At 42.7% G+C, this 18,353-nt stretch overlaps 1 protein-coding gene across 3 annotated transcripts in view; it reads right to left on the bottom strand.

Moving 5' to 3' along the window:
- Positions 1-5,205: 5,205 nt before the first annotated feature.
- TAFA2 (TAFA chemokine like family member 2) overlaps positions 5,206-18,353 on the bottom strand; it is a 445,777-nt gene continuing 432,629 nt past the window's right edge. For all 3 annotated transcript variants that reach the window (XM_073541520.1, XM_073541522.1, XM_073541521.1), the window contains one exon: positions 5,206-6,808. In XM_073541520.1, coding sequence (XP_073397621.1) covers positions 6,797-6,808 — 12 coding nt within the window. In that variant the 3' untranslated portion in view covers positions 5,206-6,796. The remainder of the gene's footprint in view (positions 6,809-18,353) is intronic.

Here is an 18,353-nt window from a genome sequence, read left to right as displayed (position 1 = left end):
CGGCGCTCCTTCCTTTCCGAGCTCTGCCATGCGCCGAAACAGTGGTTCCCCCCAAACATATCAGGTGTCAGCATACTCAGGACAAATTGCACAATAACTTTTGGGGTTCCATTTCTCCTGTTACCCTTGGTAAAATAAAAAAATTGGACCTAAAGTCTTTTTTGTGTAAAAAAGTTAAAAGTTAATTTTTTTAAACTTTCAAAAAATTCCTGTGAAGCACCTGAAGGGTTAATAAACTTCTTGAATGTGGTTTTGAGCACCTTTAGGGCTGCAGTTTTTAGAATGGTGAATTTGGGTATTTTCTATTATATAGATCCCTCAAAGTGACTTCAAATGTGATGTGGTCCCTAAAAAATTGGTGTTGTAAAAATGAGAAATCGCTGGTCAACTTTTAACCCTTATAACTTCCTAACAAAAAAAATTTTGGTTCCAAAATTGTGCTGATGTAAAGTAAACATGTGGAAAATGCTACTTATTAAGTTTTATGTGTGTCATAACTCTGTGATTTAAGGGCATGAAAATTCAAAGTTGAAAAATTGCAAAATTTTCAAAATTTTTGCCAAATTTCCATTTTTTTCACAAATAAACACAAGTTATATCAAATAAATTTTGCCACTAACATGAAGTACAATATGTCACAACAAAACATTGTCAGAATCACCAGGATCCATGGAAGCGTTCCAGAGTTATTACCTCATAAAGGGACAGTGGTCAGAATTGTAAAAATTGGCCCGTCATTAACATGCAAACCACCCTTGGGGTAAAGGGGTTAACTACATATCGCAATACTCAAATTCACAGGTTCAAGTATGCTGAAAGGACTTGAAACCAAAACACACAGTAAAGAATGATTAAAATAATGAAACTTGAAAATTTAGATTCCCTCCCTCAATTTTTCTTAGTTAAAAATAAATACAAAAATATAAAGCCAAACATATTTGGTATCACCATGTCCATAGCCCAATCTAACAGCATATAAATTAATGTAATCCTTCGTGTGAGTATCGCAAGAAAAAAAAGGAAAATTCAGAGTTATGCAGTTTTTTGTCACACATCCTCCCAAAAATGCAATAAAGTGCAATAAAAATGGTACAAAAATTCTTCTGTTTTCCAATCACATAATAATACCCACAGCCGATATGAAGCTCCACATAAATGGAAAAATAAAAAAGTTACATGTCTCAAAAAATGGCTTCACAAACCAAACTTTTTTTACTACACAATTCTGAATTTTTTTTCACTACTAAAATAAAAAACAAATGCAAGCTTGGTATTGCTCTAATTGTACTGACCTAGAGAATCATGCTGCTAAGTCTTTTTTTATGGACATAAAAAATATGCCTAAGGCTAGTTTCACACTAGCGCTTTTGAACGCAGCGATGGCCTGTGCACGGCTGCCGCTAAGCCCCGCCCCCTGCCGCGCCTCTGCCAGTAGCTCCGCCTACCGGCGCATGACGCTGCATGCATCCTGCGTCCCCTATCTTTATCAGTGGGGGCGCAGGCCATGCGCAATATGCGTTTGGCGGTGCATGCTTCCTTTTGACGGTGCGCCGACCTGCGCCAAACGCAACCTGCTGCAGTTTGGTTGCGCTCGGCGCACTGTCAAAAAGGCGCATGCGCTGCCAAACGCATATTGCGCACGGCCTGCGCCCCCAGTGATAAAGATAGGGGACGCAGGATGCATACAGCATCATGCGCAGGTAGGCCGAGCTACAGGCGGAGGCTCGGCAGGGGCGGGGCTTAGCGGCGGCCGTGCGCAGGCCGTCGCTGCGCTCAAAAGCGCTAGTGTGAAACTAGCCTAAGCAAAAAAATAAAACTGAATGAAAATGATGAAATTGCATTTTTTTTCATAATGCCTCTAAAATTGTAATCGTTTTTTTCTAGTCAATTATATGGTAAGGACTGTCATATTTTATTCTCATTTGCACAAGGAAAGACTAGAAGCAATGGGATGAAACTGAATGGGAGGAGACACAGATTAGATATTAGAAAAAACTTTTGACAGTTAGAGTGATCAATGAGTGTAACAGGCTGCCACGAGAAGTGGTGAGTTCTCCTTCAATAGAAGTCTTCAAGCAGAGGCTGGACAGACATCTGTCTGGGATGAATTAGCGAATCCTGCTTTGAGCAGGGGGTTGGACCAGATGACCCAGGAGGTCCCTTCCAACGCTACGATTCTATGATTCTATGGAACCACAGCTGGGTTCACATATTCTATGTCATGGTCATCAGAAGTGTACTCAAAAGCTTCACAGAGTCAAGTCTGTGACTGAGAGTTCTCCTTCAATAGAAGTCTTCAAACAGAGGTTGGACAGACATCTGTCTGGGATGAATTAGTGAATCCTGCTTTGAGCAGGGGGTTGGACCAGATGACCCAGGAGGTCCCTTCCAATGCTATGATTCTATGATTCTATGGAACCACAGCTGGGTTCACATATTCTATGTCATGGTCATCAGAAGTGTACTCAAAAGCTTCACAGAGTCAAGTCTGTGACTGAGACTATGTGCTTCTGCATGTCGTCATTTGCACTCAGTCTCATGCTGTAAAGCTTTCTATGATTCTATATGGTAAAATGAATGTATCATATAAAAAATACAACTTGTCCTATAAAAAACAAGTTCTCATATGACTGCATCAATAGAAAATAAAATAGCTATAATGTTTGAAAGAAGAGGAGGAGAAAGCTAAATTGCAAAATATTTAAATTAGCCACAGCGGGAAGGGGCTGTTTACTTTACCCTTAAACAGAAATGAGAACATTTGTATGAAGTAATGCTTAATAAGCATCTATATAACATTTGTAGATCATTCATACAAGTCTCAGTCTCAGCCGCCTCAAGATGCTGGTTTACATGTTTTGGCTATAGCAATGAGACATGTTAGTTCCAAGCTCACCTTGCACTCCATTGTTTTTATTTCTATGTCTATTGTTTATTCACCCCCAAAGTCTTGTTATGATCTCTGAAGATCACTGAGTTAAAAAACAAGATGTCTACAGATACCATCTGTATGACAAAATGGTACCTATAAAAACTACAACATGACATACAAAAAATAAGCCCTCACACTACTCTTTCAAAGGAAAAGCAAATGGCTATGTGTCTCATAAAACTAAGGGTAAGTGAACACGCTGCGGATTCTGCTGCGGATTGATCCAAGCGGATTTTGCAAAATCTGCAGGTTTATCTGCGGATTAGCCTGCGGTTTTTCACCTCTACAATGGAGGAGATGGCAAACCGCAGGGGAATCCGCAGAAAGAATTGGCATGTCCATTTCCCATAGGATATTATGGTACTTCCGCAGGGCCAAAACCGCTACGGATCCGCAGCAGAATCCGCAGCATGTGCACACACCCTAAGGCACAAACAATTTTTTTTACAAAGACGTTTTTTGCATCTCTAAAATGGAAAAAAAAATTATAAAAGTTTGGTATTATATAATAGTACTGACCTGAAGAAGAGCAATGAATGCCATAAAAAAAATAAAATAATGGTAGCATTGCGATTTTTTAACCTTTTCACCCAACTCTGATTTTTTTTTAAAGTTTTTTTAGTAAATGATTTCATAAAATGATTGGTGCCATGCAAATACAATCATTCTGCAAAAACAAGCTCTAATGTTGAGTTCTTTATCAATGGAAAAACAAAACGGTTATGGCTCTTGAAAGAAGGGGGTATAAAAAATACATGCAAAAGCAAAAATTAGGCCCCTCAGGAAGAAGTTGAGTTTAATCTAAAGAAAGATTGTTTTGACCCCATAGCGTTACCATTGCTTTTATTTATGAAAAACACGAGATAATAAAAACAAGAATAATAATTAAAGGTAACCATTATGTGAGAATCTTGCCAAACTCAATATATGTCAGCTTCCCAAAGATCTGTTAAAAAGAGTGTGCCATCAGAAAATTACCTATTTTTTAAATCTGGATTTTGTGCTACATATACTTTTTTGTAAAAGTTAGGAATGTTTTTTGTTGCATATGTTATCTGTATTAAAAAAAAAAATAAATTAGTAATCTTTCCATTTTAATTTTTACACTACCCATTGGGGATATTTTAGACGTATTCTTCCTGTCTTTTCAGAAGAAATTTTCAGGAATCTCATTGTCGGCAGAGGCAGGATTATAATGACAGGTAATAATTTCTGTCATACAGACTTGTTTGCTGTGTGCATGGTCTATATGTTTGTGTCTAATTGGTTTCTTGCTTTTGCAAGTTTGGGGAGGTTCCACCCCTCCTTTATGGGCCATGCACACAAAAGCCATCTTCCATAGCGTGTCCACATCGGACATTGCCTGCCTGAATCCTGCTCATACTGGTACTATACACATGATCAGGCTTTTAAATACATCAGTTAGGACTACTCTAAGATGGATATACCTTGACGTTTTGTAGAGCGGCTTAGTATGCATTGTTTGCAAAAACCGTATCAACCAAATCCCCTGTTTTGTTATCATCTTTTTACTAGCACTTGCTGTTTACTGTTACTTTTTTACAACAGAGTATTTTTACGTTTGTTGTACTGTGTTTTTCAGTGCTTCAGACTTTTGGTGGTGTGAACAATGTCATACAGACTTGTTTGCTGTGTGCATGGCCTATGTGTTTGTGTCTGATTGGTTTCTTGCTATTGCAAGTCTGGGGAGGTTCCACCCCTCTCTTATGGGCCGTGCACACAAAAGCCGTCTTCCACAGTGTGTCCACATCGAACGTTGCCTGCCTGAATCCTGCTTATACAGGTACTATACACATGATCAGGTTTTTAAATACATCAGATAGGGACTGCTCTGAGATGGATATACCTTGACATTTGGTAGAGCGGCTTAGTATACACTGTTTGCAAAAATGTATCTACCAAATCCCCTGTTTTGTTATCATCTTTTTACTAGCACTTGCTGTATTTTTACGTTTGTTTTACTGTGTTTTTCTGCACTTCAGTCTTTTGGGGTTGTGAACACTGTCATACAGACTTGTTTGCTGTGTGCATGGCCGATGTGTTTGTGTCTAATAATTTTACTATTGTATACACAGCTGATAACACAGGATCCACCATTCATGATAGGTGATGAAACAGCTGACTCTGCTCTCTCTCCCTGCACACATTTATTAGATGCTTCAATACAGTAGATAGGTTGTTGCTGAAAATCTATATGTGATTTTCTTAAAACAACAGGAAGTAGGACTCTAAAAAAGAACTAGTGGCCAAAGTAAAAGTTTCAATATTTATCATTGTTATTTGTAATACAGAGTGTGAGATGGACAAAAAAATGGCAAAATAAAAAATGCATTAAATATAATAACCTGATAGAAACAATAAATCATTTTCTGATGACATTCCATGTAAGATAAGCTTGTACCTTTGCAATTTTTTTTCAAAATTTTCTGCAACAGACCAAATCAGATGAATATAACTGACATTTAGTTGTACAAATTTTTGCAGAAAAAACCTGCCTATTGTGAATATCTTAAATGTGATTTGCGGTTGGAGAATTGGGATACTCACAAAATATGAATTTCATCAGTATTTTGCATATATTTTTAAACCAAAATGAGCGGTGCATACATTAAAGAGTATAAATGTTTTCATTGCACTTGTTTAACTTTATGATCCTGTTCCGATTTTGGCCATAAAAAATGTTAAAAACACAAACCAAATCTGCACTGTGTGAATTATCCGAAATAAGTTATTTCCAGAAAATACGTTGAATATTCTCATATTAACAGATTAGGTTTTCAAAACTAGACTATAAATCTTTCATGAATATTACATATCATTATTTCTTTATTTTGTATTGTGAGCAGTCAGTCTTCCAAGTCATCATTCTCATTCATTTAAAAATAGACTATCCTCAAATTCATACTTCATCTCTAAATCTCTGAATGTCTGACCCAAGCAAAATCATCATTTTAAGGCTTTATGAGATCAAAGCAAAATAAAGCAAAAGATACATAGAATTCAAATAACAATCCTAAAGTGCAGACACCAATAAAATAGTCGATTTTATGTAAGACTTGAAAAAAAATTTACTTTAAAGCATCTTAAACATAGACACAATCACGCATATGCTTACAAAGCCCTCACTTTAGAAGTATAAAATACTATTCTAAGCACAGACCACTCTTAACCAATTACTGCTCATAACTGTAAAAAAAAATGTAAAAGGAAAGGTACGAAAATGTATAAAAGCAAATAAAGAAATGCATATGCTAATAACATGAAATTGAAAACATACTTATTAATTTTTCAGCATTATTTTCCTTATACGCATTTATTACGGTGGACTAGGAACAGTTATATTGTGAGCTGTGTCTATTTGTATACATTATGTAAAGCCGTATTGCTACAATACACATTTTGGGGCCCATAAAGATGATGATAACTAGTTTTATTCCAAAATAATGAAACTTTAAATGGACCCAAATGTTATGGAGGCAAATACTACAAATAAATAAACCTAAAAATTACAGCATACAGAAAAATGTCTGATCGGCATATTCAGTCTTATCGGCTGTACACAGATTATAAAATGTGGTTGGTCAAGCTTCTTCTTACTGCAAAGTGGTGTGTCTGAAATAACATAAGGATAGGATATCACTTCTTGTTTCCACACTGAGCTACTGTAGTCATGCACTCAACAGCTCTAAAATTCGCAACGCAGTCCAAAAATTCGGGAGGGATTGTGCTCTTATCGTTTTTGTACATAACAGTTGGCTCAAGTTCTGTTAGACATTTTCTCTACAAAGGTTTGGATGTTTGCAGCTTTCTTCATTAGTCTTTCTCAAAGTAAACCTCACACAGCTATCGAGTTACCTAAGGGAGGAAAAAAATACAATCGTTAGACTTTTGATTGGTTTAAAATACAGTTTTAATATATTTTTGGACCAACTATTCTACAATTATATAGTTATTATTAGAGGTTCATAATCTTGCATTCATGAAACACTGTGTAATACCTAGTCCAGAGAGAAGCAGGGCAATTCACAACACAGAAACTTATTTTATGTATTCTTTAAATCCATGTGTCATATCGTAGTCCCTGCACTAGCTGCAATTTAGAAAAATGAAAAGTTATTAGGTTACTTTAAAAAATTACCTCTGCACTCAGTGGTCTTAGAGACAAAGAATGAAGCCTAGTTCTGCAATTCAGCGTGCTGATCTGGCATTCCTTCGGTGGATATTAGCTACTCACAAATAGCACCCTTACAAAATCCAGCTGCTGCAGCATCTCAACAAGGATGACCCAGATCGGCATGCTGAATTTGCAGTATTGGCAAAACAAAAATTGGAGCAGGACCCTCAGTTTACACAGAACATTATGTTCAGTGATGAGGCAAACTTTTTTGGGTGGGCCATTTATATGGATACACCTAAATAAAATGGGAATGGTGACAGTTTTCTTGCGTAGGGTGTCTTGCATTGAAATCTGCTGCAATGACCCAGATACTGCGTCCACCAAACATCAACACAATTTCTATCAGCTCCTCACGTGTTAACCTCTGCCACATGTCAATGGCTATAAACAAAGAGAAACTTGTAAATAACTCATGAAAGAATAAAGTTACGTTAAAACCTAGCACACCATTGTTTTTCTTGTGAAATTCTCAATAGGTTTGATGTGTCACATGACCCTTTTCCCATTGGAAAAAATAAAGTTGGATCCAGAATGGCCGACTTCAAAATGACCACCATGGTCACCACCCATCTTGAAAAGTTTTCTCCCTCCCATATACTAATGTGCCACAAACAGGAAGTTGCTATCACCAACCATTCCCATTCCCATTTTATTTAGGTGTATCCATATACATGGCCCACCCTGTATATCTACTTCATAACTCTCTTTTTGTGACGCCGCCTCTGCTTACTCACCCGGCCTTCTCTCCCACGCCGCAGCCCCCCACCACCCGACAGCCACGGCAGTCCCTTCTGACAGGCTCACGGCTGACGGGGTCTCTGCATGCAATGCGCATACGCCATAGGCCGCGGCCGCGCCTCCCTCCTGTTACTTGTGCTTCGGCAATGCCCTGACCCGAAAGCACCTACGGACTAATGGCAGACCTGACAGGGCCATATCAGGCCGTTCCCCCCTGAGGGAGGTGCCTGATCATTGTGTTTGCTAGCACACTGGGCCCTGCTTCCTTGTGTGCTCTCTGCAGTCTCACAGTCCTGTCTTCAGTGATTCCTGCAATAGCCTCGCAGTCCTGCCTTCCATGGTCCCTGGAGTAGCCCTGCAGTTCGGTGCTCCGTGGGTCCTGCTATCCACACTCCAGTCCTTCAGTCCTACTCCAGTCCTGCCTCCGGTGTTCCTGCTATCCACACTCCAGTCCTTCAGTCCTACTCCAGTCCTGCCTCCAGTGTTCCTGCTCCATCCTGCTATCCACACTCCAGTCCTTCAGTCCTACTCCAGTCCTACCTCCGGTGTTCCTGCTCCATCCTGCTATCCACACGCCAGTCCTCCAGTCCTACTCCAGTCCTGCCTCCCGTGTTCCTGCTCTGTCCTGTTGTCTATGCTCCAGTCCTGCAGTTCTACTCCGGTCCAGTCTCCAGTGATCCCGCTCTGTTGTCTACGCTTCAGTCTCGCACTCCTACTCCAGTCCGTCCTGAGCCACCCCTCTCAGTACCGGCTATCGTGGTACCTGAACCCCTGGGCCTGCTCCTAACGATCCCTGTATAGGGGTCGGCTCCACCTGGCAGCTCGCCCGAGGCCCCTCGGTGCCACGGTCCAGAGGGTCTACTCCTGGAGATTTGTCTTCTGACCAGCCGTGGTAACACTTTTACAAAACATGTTAAGGTTAATCTATATATATATATATAATTGCCTTAAATTGTCCATCATCCACTTCTGTCTGGATGTCCCCGAATCCCACAATCCACTTCACCGGAAGTACACCGATCGCCATTTTGGAACACCCAAGTGATGCTGACTGTCGCTTGGATCCCAGCAGCCACTCGGATCCAGGCCACTGCTGCAATCCCAACTGATGCTCGGGTCCCAGCTGCCGCTCGGATCCAGGCCACTGCTGCGATCACAAGGCTGTGAAAGGGGTGTAATGAGGGGGTATAATGAGAGGGGTGTAATGAAGGGGGTTTAATGAGGGGGTGTAATGAGAGGGTGTAATGAGGGGAGAGTAATGAGAGGGATGCCCCCGCCGGGAACCTGCTAGGACCTACCGCCTGACTACACGCGCCGGATCCCGACGCTGCCTGCCCACCCACCTCTGTGCAGTCACAGTCGGCAAGAAAGACCACGGCTTGAGGCCTGTGCTGGAGATTGTGTGCGGCCATCCTCTGGTGGCGCCGCACACCATCTATAGCACAGGCCGCAAAACACCATCTTTCCTGCCAGTTGTGACTGCACGGAAGTGGGTGGGCCACCACCCCCAGCACCACAAAGCTACCCCCATCGTGATGTTACTGCCCTTCCGATGTGATAGCCTCGGGCGCACATCTAGTATTATATATTCGTAAAGCAAAAAATGGGTAGGTAGAGTATCACTGGTACGATAGATACTCTTAGCAAATAGTGGTAATATTAAAAATTAAGCTTTATTCTTAACTATTGAAAGCCATGAATACAACACTCATAAAAAAATCTCTAGGGACTAATAATGCAACAAGGCTAAAAGGGCTATGAAGGGATTTAAAATCATTTAACATGCTGCCAGTGTTGCGCAGTTTCAAATAGATGACCGGTGGTATAATTCTTTAAGCATGGTGCTATGAGGATTGCAACAGCTATGTATTCTCCCCTGAAGAGTCTTACAAGAGGAAATGAGTCAGGAGCAACGTACCTAGTCCTGGACATGGTGATGGCCTAATAGGACCTCTACATGAATCCAGAAGACAAGGAGACAATTGTAATTATGAGATCATTCCAATATGTGACTATTTTATGTGAGAACATCCTCATGTACCATTATTTTGCTGTTTCCTTTGACATCATATTAAACTTTCCAGTAATTTGATAGCTTGTTCTAACCTGAATCAGACATTCTCACGTAACTATTTCCTGCTGTGATAGGACTTCTATAAAGGGGCATAGTACAAATATGGTATTTTTTCAGGTATACTTTTTAACCTCATTGCATTATTAGTCCCTAGGGATTTTATTTATGATTGTTGCTTTCATAATTTATAATAGTTAAGAATAAAAGTTATTTTTTTTAATATTACCATTATTTGTTAATACAATATATATTCTTCTCAGTAGAAAACTGCAGGTGGCTACTTCGTAAATAAGAAAATGTTATTTTCAAAGGCCGAATACAATGCCTTTCTCTATTTTCAGCTGTATTACTAGTCTCACGAGATACAGTGCTTATTACACAATTACATAATTGCACAACAATCATGTCATATGTCTCAAGAGAGCAACACTTGTCTTGTTTTTTTATTCACAACCTCATTAAGAAATTTCTTTCCTTGAAAAAAGTGGATTTACACACTGTGATTTTTGGTACAGTTTTTATTTGACCACATCTATCCATCACACAGTACATATACAGTCCAAAAGTGATCTTTATAACCCACAACATTTGCCCTCATAAAAACTTATCTAAAACACAAAAAGTCTTAGTTACTCACTGGTTAACGGTATTTTTCGGAGTCCATGACAGCACCACCTGAGAGAGGGGATCCGCCCTTCAGGAACAGGAATCCTACAGATACAAAAGGGCGGCACCTCTCCCATGCATCAGTTGGATTACAGAGCACAAGAGGACCTCCAAGGTTAATGGCATGATTTATGTACAATACTATTATTACTTAACTATTTATCACCAGTGGACATATATAAGAGGAAGAAGTGCACACCCAAACTTAAAGACCAAGACGGGAATCTACCGGTGCTGTCATGGACTCCGAAAAATACCGTTAACTGGTGAGTAACTAAGACTTTATTCGATCGTCCATGACAGCACCACCTGAGAGAATTACAGAGAGTAATAACTATTTTAGGGAGGGACTACAGCCTGCAGCACCCTTATACCAAAGGAGAGGTCTGCAGAAGCACCCAGGTCTAGCCTATAATGACTATAAAAGGTGCTCGGAGAGGACCAAGTAGCCACCTTACATATCTGGTCAATGGAGACTTCTGATCTTTCGGCCCACGAGGTCGCCATGGCTCTGGTGGAATGCGCCCTCAGCTTCCCAGGTGCCGATCTGCCGTTTGAGGTGTATGCTAGCGAAATAGCCTCTCTAATCCACCTGGCTAGGGTGTTTTTTGATGCTCTAAGACCTTTCCTAGCGCCTTGATGGGAGACAAATAAGGCATTATCCTTCTTCCAGGGATCGGTATCTGCCAGGTATTCCATGAGACATCTCCTAACATCTAGGGTGTATAGTTTCTTTTCCTTCTCGTTAACTGGATTAGGGAGGAAGGATGGAAGGACTATTTCCTGCGTCCTATGAATACTAGAAACTACCTTAGGTAAGTATGCCAGATCAAGCCTAAGTATTACCCTATCGTCTCTGAACTGTATATAAGGAGGACGCCTAGATAATGCCTGGATGTCACTTACTCTACGAGCTGACGTCAGATCTACCAGGAAAGCTACTTTGAGGGACAGGTTTTTTATGGAAGCTGATGAGATAGGATCAAATGGAGCTTCTGTCATAGCCGTGAGAACTAGGTTCAAGTCCCACGGCATGAACCTATCCTTTACTACTGGTCTGGAATGGATCTACCTGCCGCCTTAATGAACCTACTGACCCAGTAATTACCTGCGATGTTGCAGCTAAAAAGGGCCCCAAGGCTGATACTTGTACTTTAAGGGTACTGGTGGAAAACCCCATGTCAAGACCTTTTTGTAGGAATTCTAAGATTTGAACTATTGGTGCTGATTCCCCAGCAACTACTCCTGAGTTCTGAAGGTATCTTTTCCAGATTCTAACGTAAATTTTGGTTGTAATGATTTTTCCACTTTTAAGTAGGGTGTTAATCAGGTCTGGGGAGAAACCTTTATCTTTAAGCAGTGACCGTTCAAAATCCACGCCATCAGATGTAGGCCAGCCACCTTAGGATGGGAAACTTGGCCCTGGGATAGGAGATCTGGAATGTCCGGAAGAACCCATGGATCGGACACAGACATGGTCCTGAGGCATGAGAACCATGCCCTCCTGGGCCAAAACGGAGCAATCACTATAATCCTCGCCCTGTCTTTTCTGATTTTCCTCATCATCAGGGGTAGTAGAGACAGGGGAGGGAAGGCATATGCTAGCCTGAAGTCCCACTTTATCAGAAAAGCGTCTACCACCAGAGGGTCCTCTCTGGGACACAGTGAGCACAATTGCCTCATTTTCCTGTTTTCCTTGGTGGTGAAGAGATCTACCTCTGGTTGCCCCCACTTTTGTACAATCAGGTCGAAGATGGAGGTTTTTAGGAACCATTCCCCTTGTTTTAGCAGATTGCGGCTTAAGAAATCTGCCATGGTGTTTTCTCTTCCTTTTATATGTAGAGCTGTTAAAGATAGAAAATGCTGCTCTGCTAGTTGGAACAAATGCTCTGCTACATTCATCAGGGGTCTGGAATAAGTCCCGCCGTGGTGATTGCTATAAACCACGGTGACCTGATTGTCGGAGAACACTCGCGCGTGATGACCCTGTAGATACACAAGGAGCTTTTTAGCTGCCTGCTCCACCGCTGTCAATTCTTTCAGGTTAGATGACATTTCTACCTGATGATGCTCCCATAGGCCCTGGACCAAAATCTCACCCATAAGCCCCCCAACCAGAAGGGCTTGCGTCTGTGGTGACTATGCAGGTTGTGTTATACTCCCAGGGCACCCACCTGGATAAGTTATTCCTTTCTAACCATCACTTTAGGGACTCACTCGTGTTCCGGGACAAAGTTAGCTTGCCCTCCAGGTAACCCCAAGGACTCTTTGAAGTAATAAAATCTCGCCCTGTATTTTCCTTGTATGAAACTGGGCCCACCGGACCGCGGGGATACAGGACGAGAGAGAGCCCAGAAGGGACATGACTTTCCTGAGGGACATGGTGTGGTTATTGGAAGCGTTCAGGACCTGATAGTGTAGGCGAACTAACTTCTCAGGAGGCAGGCGGCATTCCTGCTTCTCAGAATCTAAGATTAGGCCTAAGAATTGCTGGACTCTCATTGGCTGCAACCGAGATTTTTTGATGTTAAGCAGCCATCCTAACCGCTCTAGGGCAGACATTGCCCTTTGTAACTGCTCCAAACAATGTTCCACCGTTTTGCCTATAATAAGGAAGTCATCCAGGTAGGGGACCACTAGAATGTCTGTTCACGCAGATGGGCCATAACCTCTGCTACAACTTTAGTAAATACCCGGGGAGCGACTGCAACACCAAAGGGGAGGGCCCCATATTGGAAATGTTGAACTGACCCATCTAACTGAACCGCCACTCTGAGGAAACGCTGATGAGCTGCATGAATGGGTATATGGTAATAGGCGTCTTTTAAATCTAACACCACCATAAAGCAATTTTCAAACAGCAATTTTATTGTGGAATTGATTGTTTCCATTTTGAACGAACGTATGACCAGAAACTCGTTGAGGACTTTATGATTTATTATAGTCCTGAAGGAGCTGTCTGGCTTACGGACTAGGAACAGAGGGGAGTAGAAACCTCTTCCCCTTTCCGCCTCTGGCACCTCTGTCAGGACCTTCTTGCGGCATAGATCATGAACCTCAGCCTCCAGGGCAGCTTGTTCTGATGGGGAAGATCTGATCTGAGTAGGGTAACCTTAAATCTGTTTTGGGGACACAGGAAAATTCTAGCCGTAGTCCTGAGGCTATCAACCCCTGGATCCAGTAGCTACTAGAAATTAGCGACCAGGTCGGGTAGAAGGCAACTAGTCTCCCTCTACCGGAGCAACTAGTCATTGGGGTGGCTTTTTAACCTCACGCGCTGGCCCTTCCTGGCGCCCCCCTCCTCCAAACATAAATCCTGTACCTTTTCTTCTTTTTTCATCCCATCTGCCTTCATCCCTAGATGACCTTCTATGGAAATATCCCTTCCTGGTAAAGGGACATCTATAAGAAGGATTCGGCAGGCTGGGGAATTTCTTTTTATCATCCCCGGCTTTTTCTAAAAGTTCATCCAGCACGTGACCGAATAGATATTCCCCCTCACACGGAATGGAACAGAGTCGGGACCTGGCCTGGATATCTCCCAGCCAACACTTCAACCAGAGAGCCCTTCGAGCTGCATTCGATAATCCTGCGGTCCTGGCCGCCATCCTTGCTGAATCCGCCGAAGCATCAGCTAAAAAGGCAGCAGCGTTTTGAATGATCGGCAGGGTCTTCCGGATGGATGCTCTCGAGGCTCCATCCTTCAACTGAGACTCCAGTTGATCCAGCCAGACCATCATGGATCTGGCTGTGCACGTGGCAGCTACCGCTGGTCTTAGAGCGCCAGCTGACATCTCCCATGTTCCTTTTAGAAATGAATCCACTTTTTTGTCCAACAGATCTTTTAAGGAGGCCATGTCGTCAAAAGGTATGAAGGATTTTTTGGAGCTTTGGCTACTGCTGCGTCAAGTTCTGGGGCCTTGTCCCATCTGCTTACCACTGGGTCATCAAAGGGGTACCACCGCTTGAAGGCCGGTGGTAAGGTGCCCCTTTTTTCAGGCCTCTTCCATTCTCTGTCTATAAGGCTCTGGACCTTGCTATTTAGTGGGAAGACCCTGCGCTTCCTTGGATCTAGACCACCGAACATCATATCCTGCGCTGAGAGTTCTGGCTTTGTGTCCGCTACCCCCACCCCATGGTGGACCTTACTGCTTTGACTAGCCTATCCATTTGGTCTAAGGGGAAGCAGAAATGGCTAGAGTCTTCCTCTGAAGATGAAGAGGAGACAGAGGGCTCTGAGGAGTCTTCGTCCTTCCTAGGGGTGACCGAAGACTCTGAACCCGAAAAACTAGCTTCTCTTCTCCTAGAAGATTCCCCTTGTGATAGGGCTTTCATCTCTGTCCTGATTATTTCCCTCAGGCTTGTGGTGAAGTCAGGCGTCTCTTCCACTACCTGTATAAACGGGGGAGAGTGTAAGGGTCTGTCAATCTAGCCATGGACTATTGTTCCCTTTTAAACCACACCATCTGTCACAAGGACGGCTGACACAACTTTTTAGGGTGGGCATCTGGCAAGGGGCAACTACAGAGGGCACACTCCCTATGCTTCTGTTTACCCGGACTTTTCTTCCCCTGCGAAAAAAACATAAGGGAACACTGCATCAGGGTACTTTCACGGAGATCTCTTACCCATGCAGTAGAAGCAGGTACCGGATTACGGAGGGAGGCAGCGGAATCCTTCAGTCTGGAGGAACTTCTGTTGCTCTGCCCGCTTGTTCATCCTTGCTTCTTTAGTTGGGCACTTGTATGAGGCTTCATACAAGAAATGTTGTTCCTATCTTCAAAAAGGGGAAGAAGGTGGACCCAGGCAACTATAGGCCGGTGAGTCTGACTTCTATACCAGGAAAGATCTTTGAACAAATTATTAAACAACATGTATGTCAATACCTGGATAAGAATGAAGTGATTAAACAGAGTCAGCATGGGTTTCTAACTAATAAGTCATGTCAGACTAACTTAATTTCCTTCTATGACGGTATCACTGATTGGGTGGATCAAGGAAATGCTGTAGATATAGTATATCTTGACTTCAGCAAAGCATTTGACAAAGTCTCTCATACAATCCTTATTGAAAAAATGACTAAGTATGGAATGGACAAGGCAACTGTTAGGTGGATTCATAACTGGCTTAGTGATCGGACCCAAAGAGTGGTCGTAAATGGCTGCACATCCAGTTGGAAGAATGTCTCAAGTGGGGTACCACAGGGCTCTGTCCTGGGCCATTTATTGTTCAACATCTTTATCAACGATTTAGATGAAGGAATTGAGGGTAAACTGATTAAATTTGCTGATGACACAAAGCTAGGAGGGATAGCTAATACTAGAGAAGAGAGAGAGAGGATTCAAAAAGATTTAAATAAACTGGAGAAGTAGGCAGCAACTAACAGAATGGTTTTTAACAGGGAGAAATGCAAAGTACTACATCTGGGCAATAAAAATGAAAAAAGCATATATAGAATGGGAGGAATAGGGCTAAGTGACAGCACATGTGAAAAAGACTTGGGTATACTAATAGATCACAGACTGAATATGAGTCAACAGTGTGATGCAGCAGCAAAAAAGGCAAATGCAATTCTAGGATGTATTAACAGAAGCATACAGTCTAGATCACGTGAAGTCATTATTTCCCTCTACTCCTCTTTGGTCAGACCTCATCTGGAATATTGTGTCCAGTTTTGGGCACCACATTTTAAAAAAGACATCAACAAACTGGAGCAAGTTCAGAAAAGAGCGACCAGAATGGTGACCGGTCTGCAAACCCTGTCTTATGAGGAAAGGTTGCAGGATTTGGGAATGTTTAGTTTGCAAAAGAGAAGACTGAGAGGAGACTTAATAGCTGTCTACAAATATCTAAAGGGCTGTCACATTGTAGAAGGATCAACTTTATTCTCATTTGCACAAGGAAAGACTAGAAGCAATGGGATGAAACTGAATGAGAAGAGACACAGATTAGATATTAGAAAAAACTTTTTGACAGTTAGAGTGATCAATGAGTGGAACAGGCTGCCACGAGAAGTGGTGAGTTCTCCTTCAATGGAAGTCTTCAAACAGAGGCTGGACAGACATCTGACTGGGATGATTTAGCGAATCCTGCTTTGAGCAGGGGATTGGACCAGATGGCCCAGGAGGTCCCTTCCAACTCTACGATTCTATGATTCTATTCTATGATTCTATGATTCACTGAGGCCTGTCTCTGCAGGTGCTCCTGCACCTCATCCTGTTGGTCTATGGGGGCTTCCGTCGTATCCATTGCTGCAATAGGCCTTCATAAGCACCCCAGCAGCGTCCCAGCCTGCTTTATATTGCCTTCCTCCAGATATCCGGGTCAGCAGGGTTCTGGCCAAGGGCACCTCCCACTTGGGACCCTCCCCGTGACCTCCCTGCCCTGCGCTCCGGCCCCCCTTCCCTCCCGGCTGCTGGATGTGACCCAGGACAGCCGCGCTCCTGCAGCGCATACAAAAAAGCCGGGAGGCACCCAACTTCAGGTTTCGGCATTCCTGGCCCCGCCCCCTCCGCCGCGTCACTTCCTGAGCCTGCGGGAACGAACACGCGATAGGGAGCTGACACGGCGCCCCCGGCCTGGTATGCCTCCAGCCCCCTGTGCGCCGACTGGACCCTAAATGCAGGACTGAGCCGAAATGAAGACTGGACCCCGGGGGGATGCACCAGGAAGGGCCCGGGGAATACATACCTCTGGTGCTGGCACTCTGGAGACAGCTGTCCTCCAGACCCCTTGCTCTACCTGCTCCGCACACTGCCGTGGAGACCTGCCCGGCCCCACCGTGGCGCTTCTGGGGACCCCGAACTAACCGAGGTAGGAGACCCCCCCACTACCTGGGTCGGTCAGCCGGCCTGGGAATTTCCTTGACGATCCATGACGGATGATCTGTAGGAAGTCGTGTCCTCTAGGAACAGGAAACCAACTGATGCATGGGAGAGATGCCACCCTTTTGTATCTGTAGGTTTCCTGTTCCTAAAGGGCGGATCCCCTCTCTCAGGTGGTGCTGTCATGGACGACCGAATAAATAATTATTTTTTGCCTCTGAGCAGAGAAATTTCATTTGGAATGGAAAGCAAAGCTGTAACACTTAACTACATACCATCAAGAAAAAGACTAGTCATAAAATATATAGAAATCCATAGTCTGCATTTTGAACCTTCATTGCAGATCCAGCCAAAAATACAGGATAAAAAAGTTCAGCATGCTGCGCTATTTTATTCTGTAAAATGCTAGACAATATGAAGGAAACCTGACAGATCACGTCATAGTCAATTCTGTCTGTGAGGTTCCCCTGTTGGTCATCATGTCATAGCTTTGACACTTCTGAATCATTGATTGCTGGTGTGGATAAATATAATTAGGCATCAAATATGCATAAAGGAAAAAATCTTCTACCTTATAGATGAGGTTTTGTGACTACAAGGCTGAATTCAGAAATCTGTATATCATGGTACAAGTAAGGACCATTACTTCATGACTGAGCCAAACTCAACAGCTTTATTTATGCCCATGAGGCTGTGGAGTTTGGGTCAGAAGACTCTAGACCATTGCAGTCTGTACTTGGACCATGTTTCATGGACATCTGTATACAGATTAACAAGAATAAGACTATACTGCAAGCTATGGGTATCAATTTATAGAGCTCGGGCAATGGGTCCAGGAATTTATTTAATTTTTTTATTTATTTTTCTTCCTAAAATTAACACAATCTTTTGATAATTTTAAGGAAATAATATTGTCACAAA

This window comes from Dendrobates tinctorius, unplaced genomic scaffold, assembly GCF_039654945.1.
Source record: "Dendrobates tinctorius isolate UK_male_01 unplaced genomic scaffold, ASM3965494v1 ptg000122l, whole genome shotgun sequence".
In the NCBI taxonomy this organism is placed as follows: Eukaryota; Metazoa; Chordata; class Amphibia; order Anura; family Dendrobatidae; genus Dendrobates; species Dendrobates tinctorius.
Note: the sequence above shows the minus strand (reverse complement) of the source record. Positions and strands in the feature narration are given on the sequence as shown.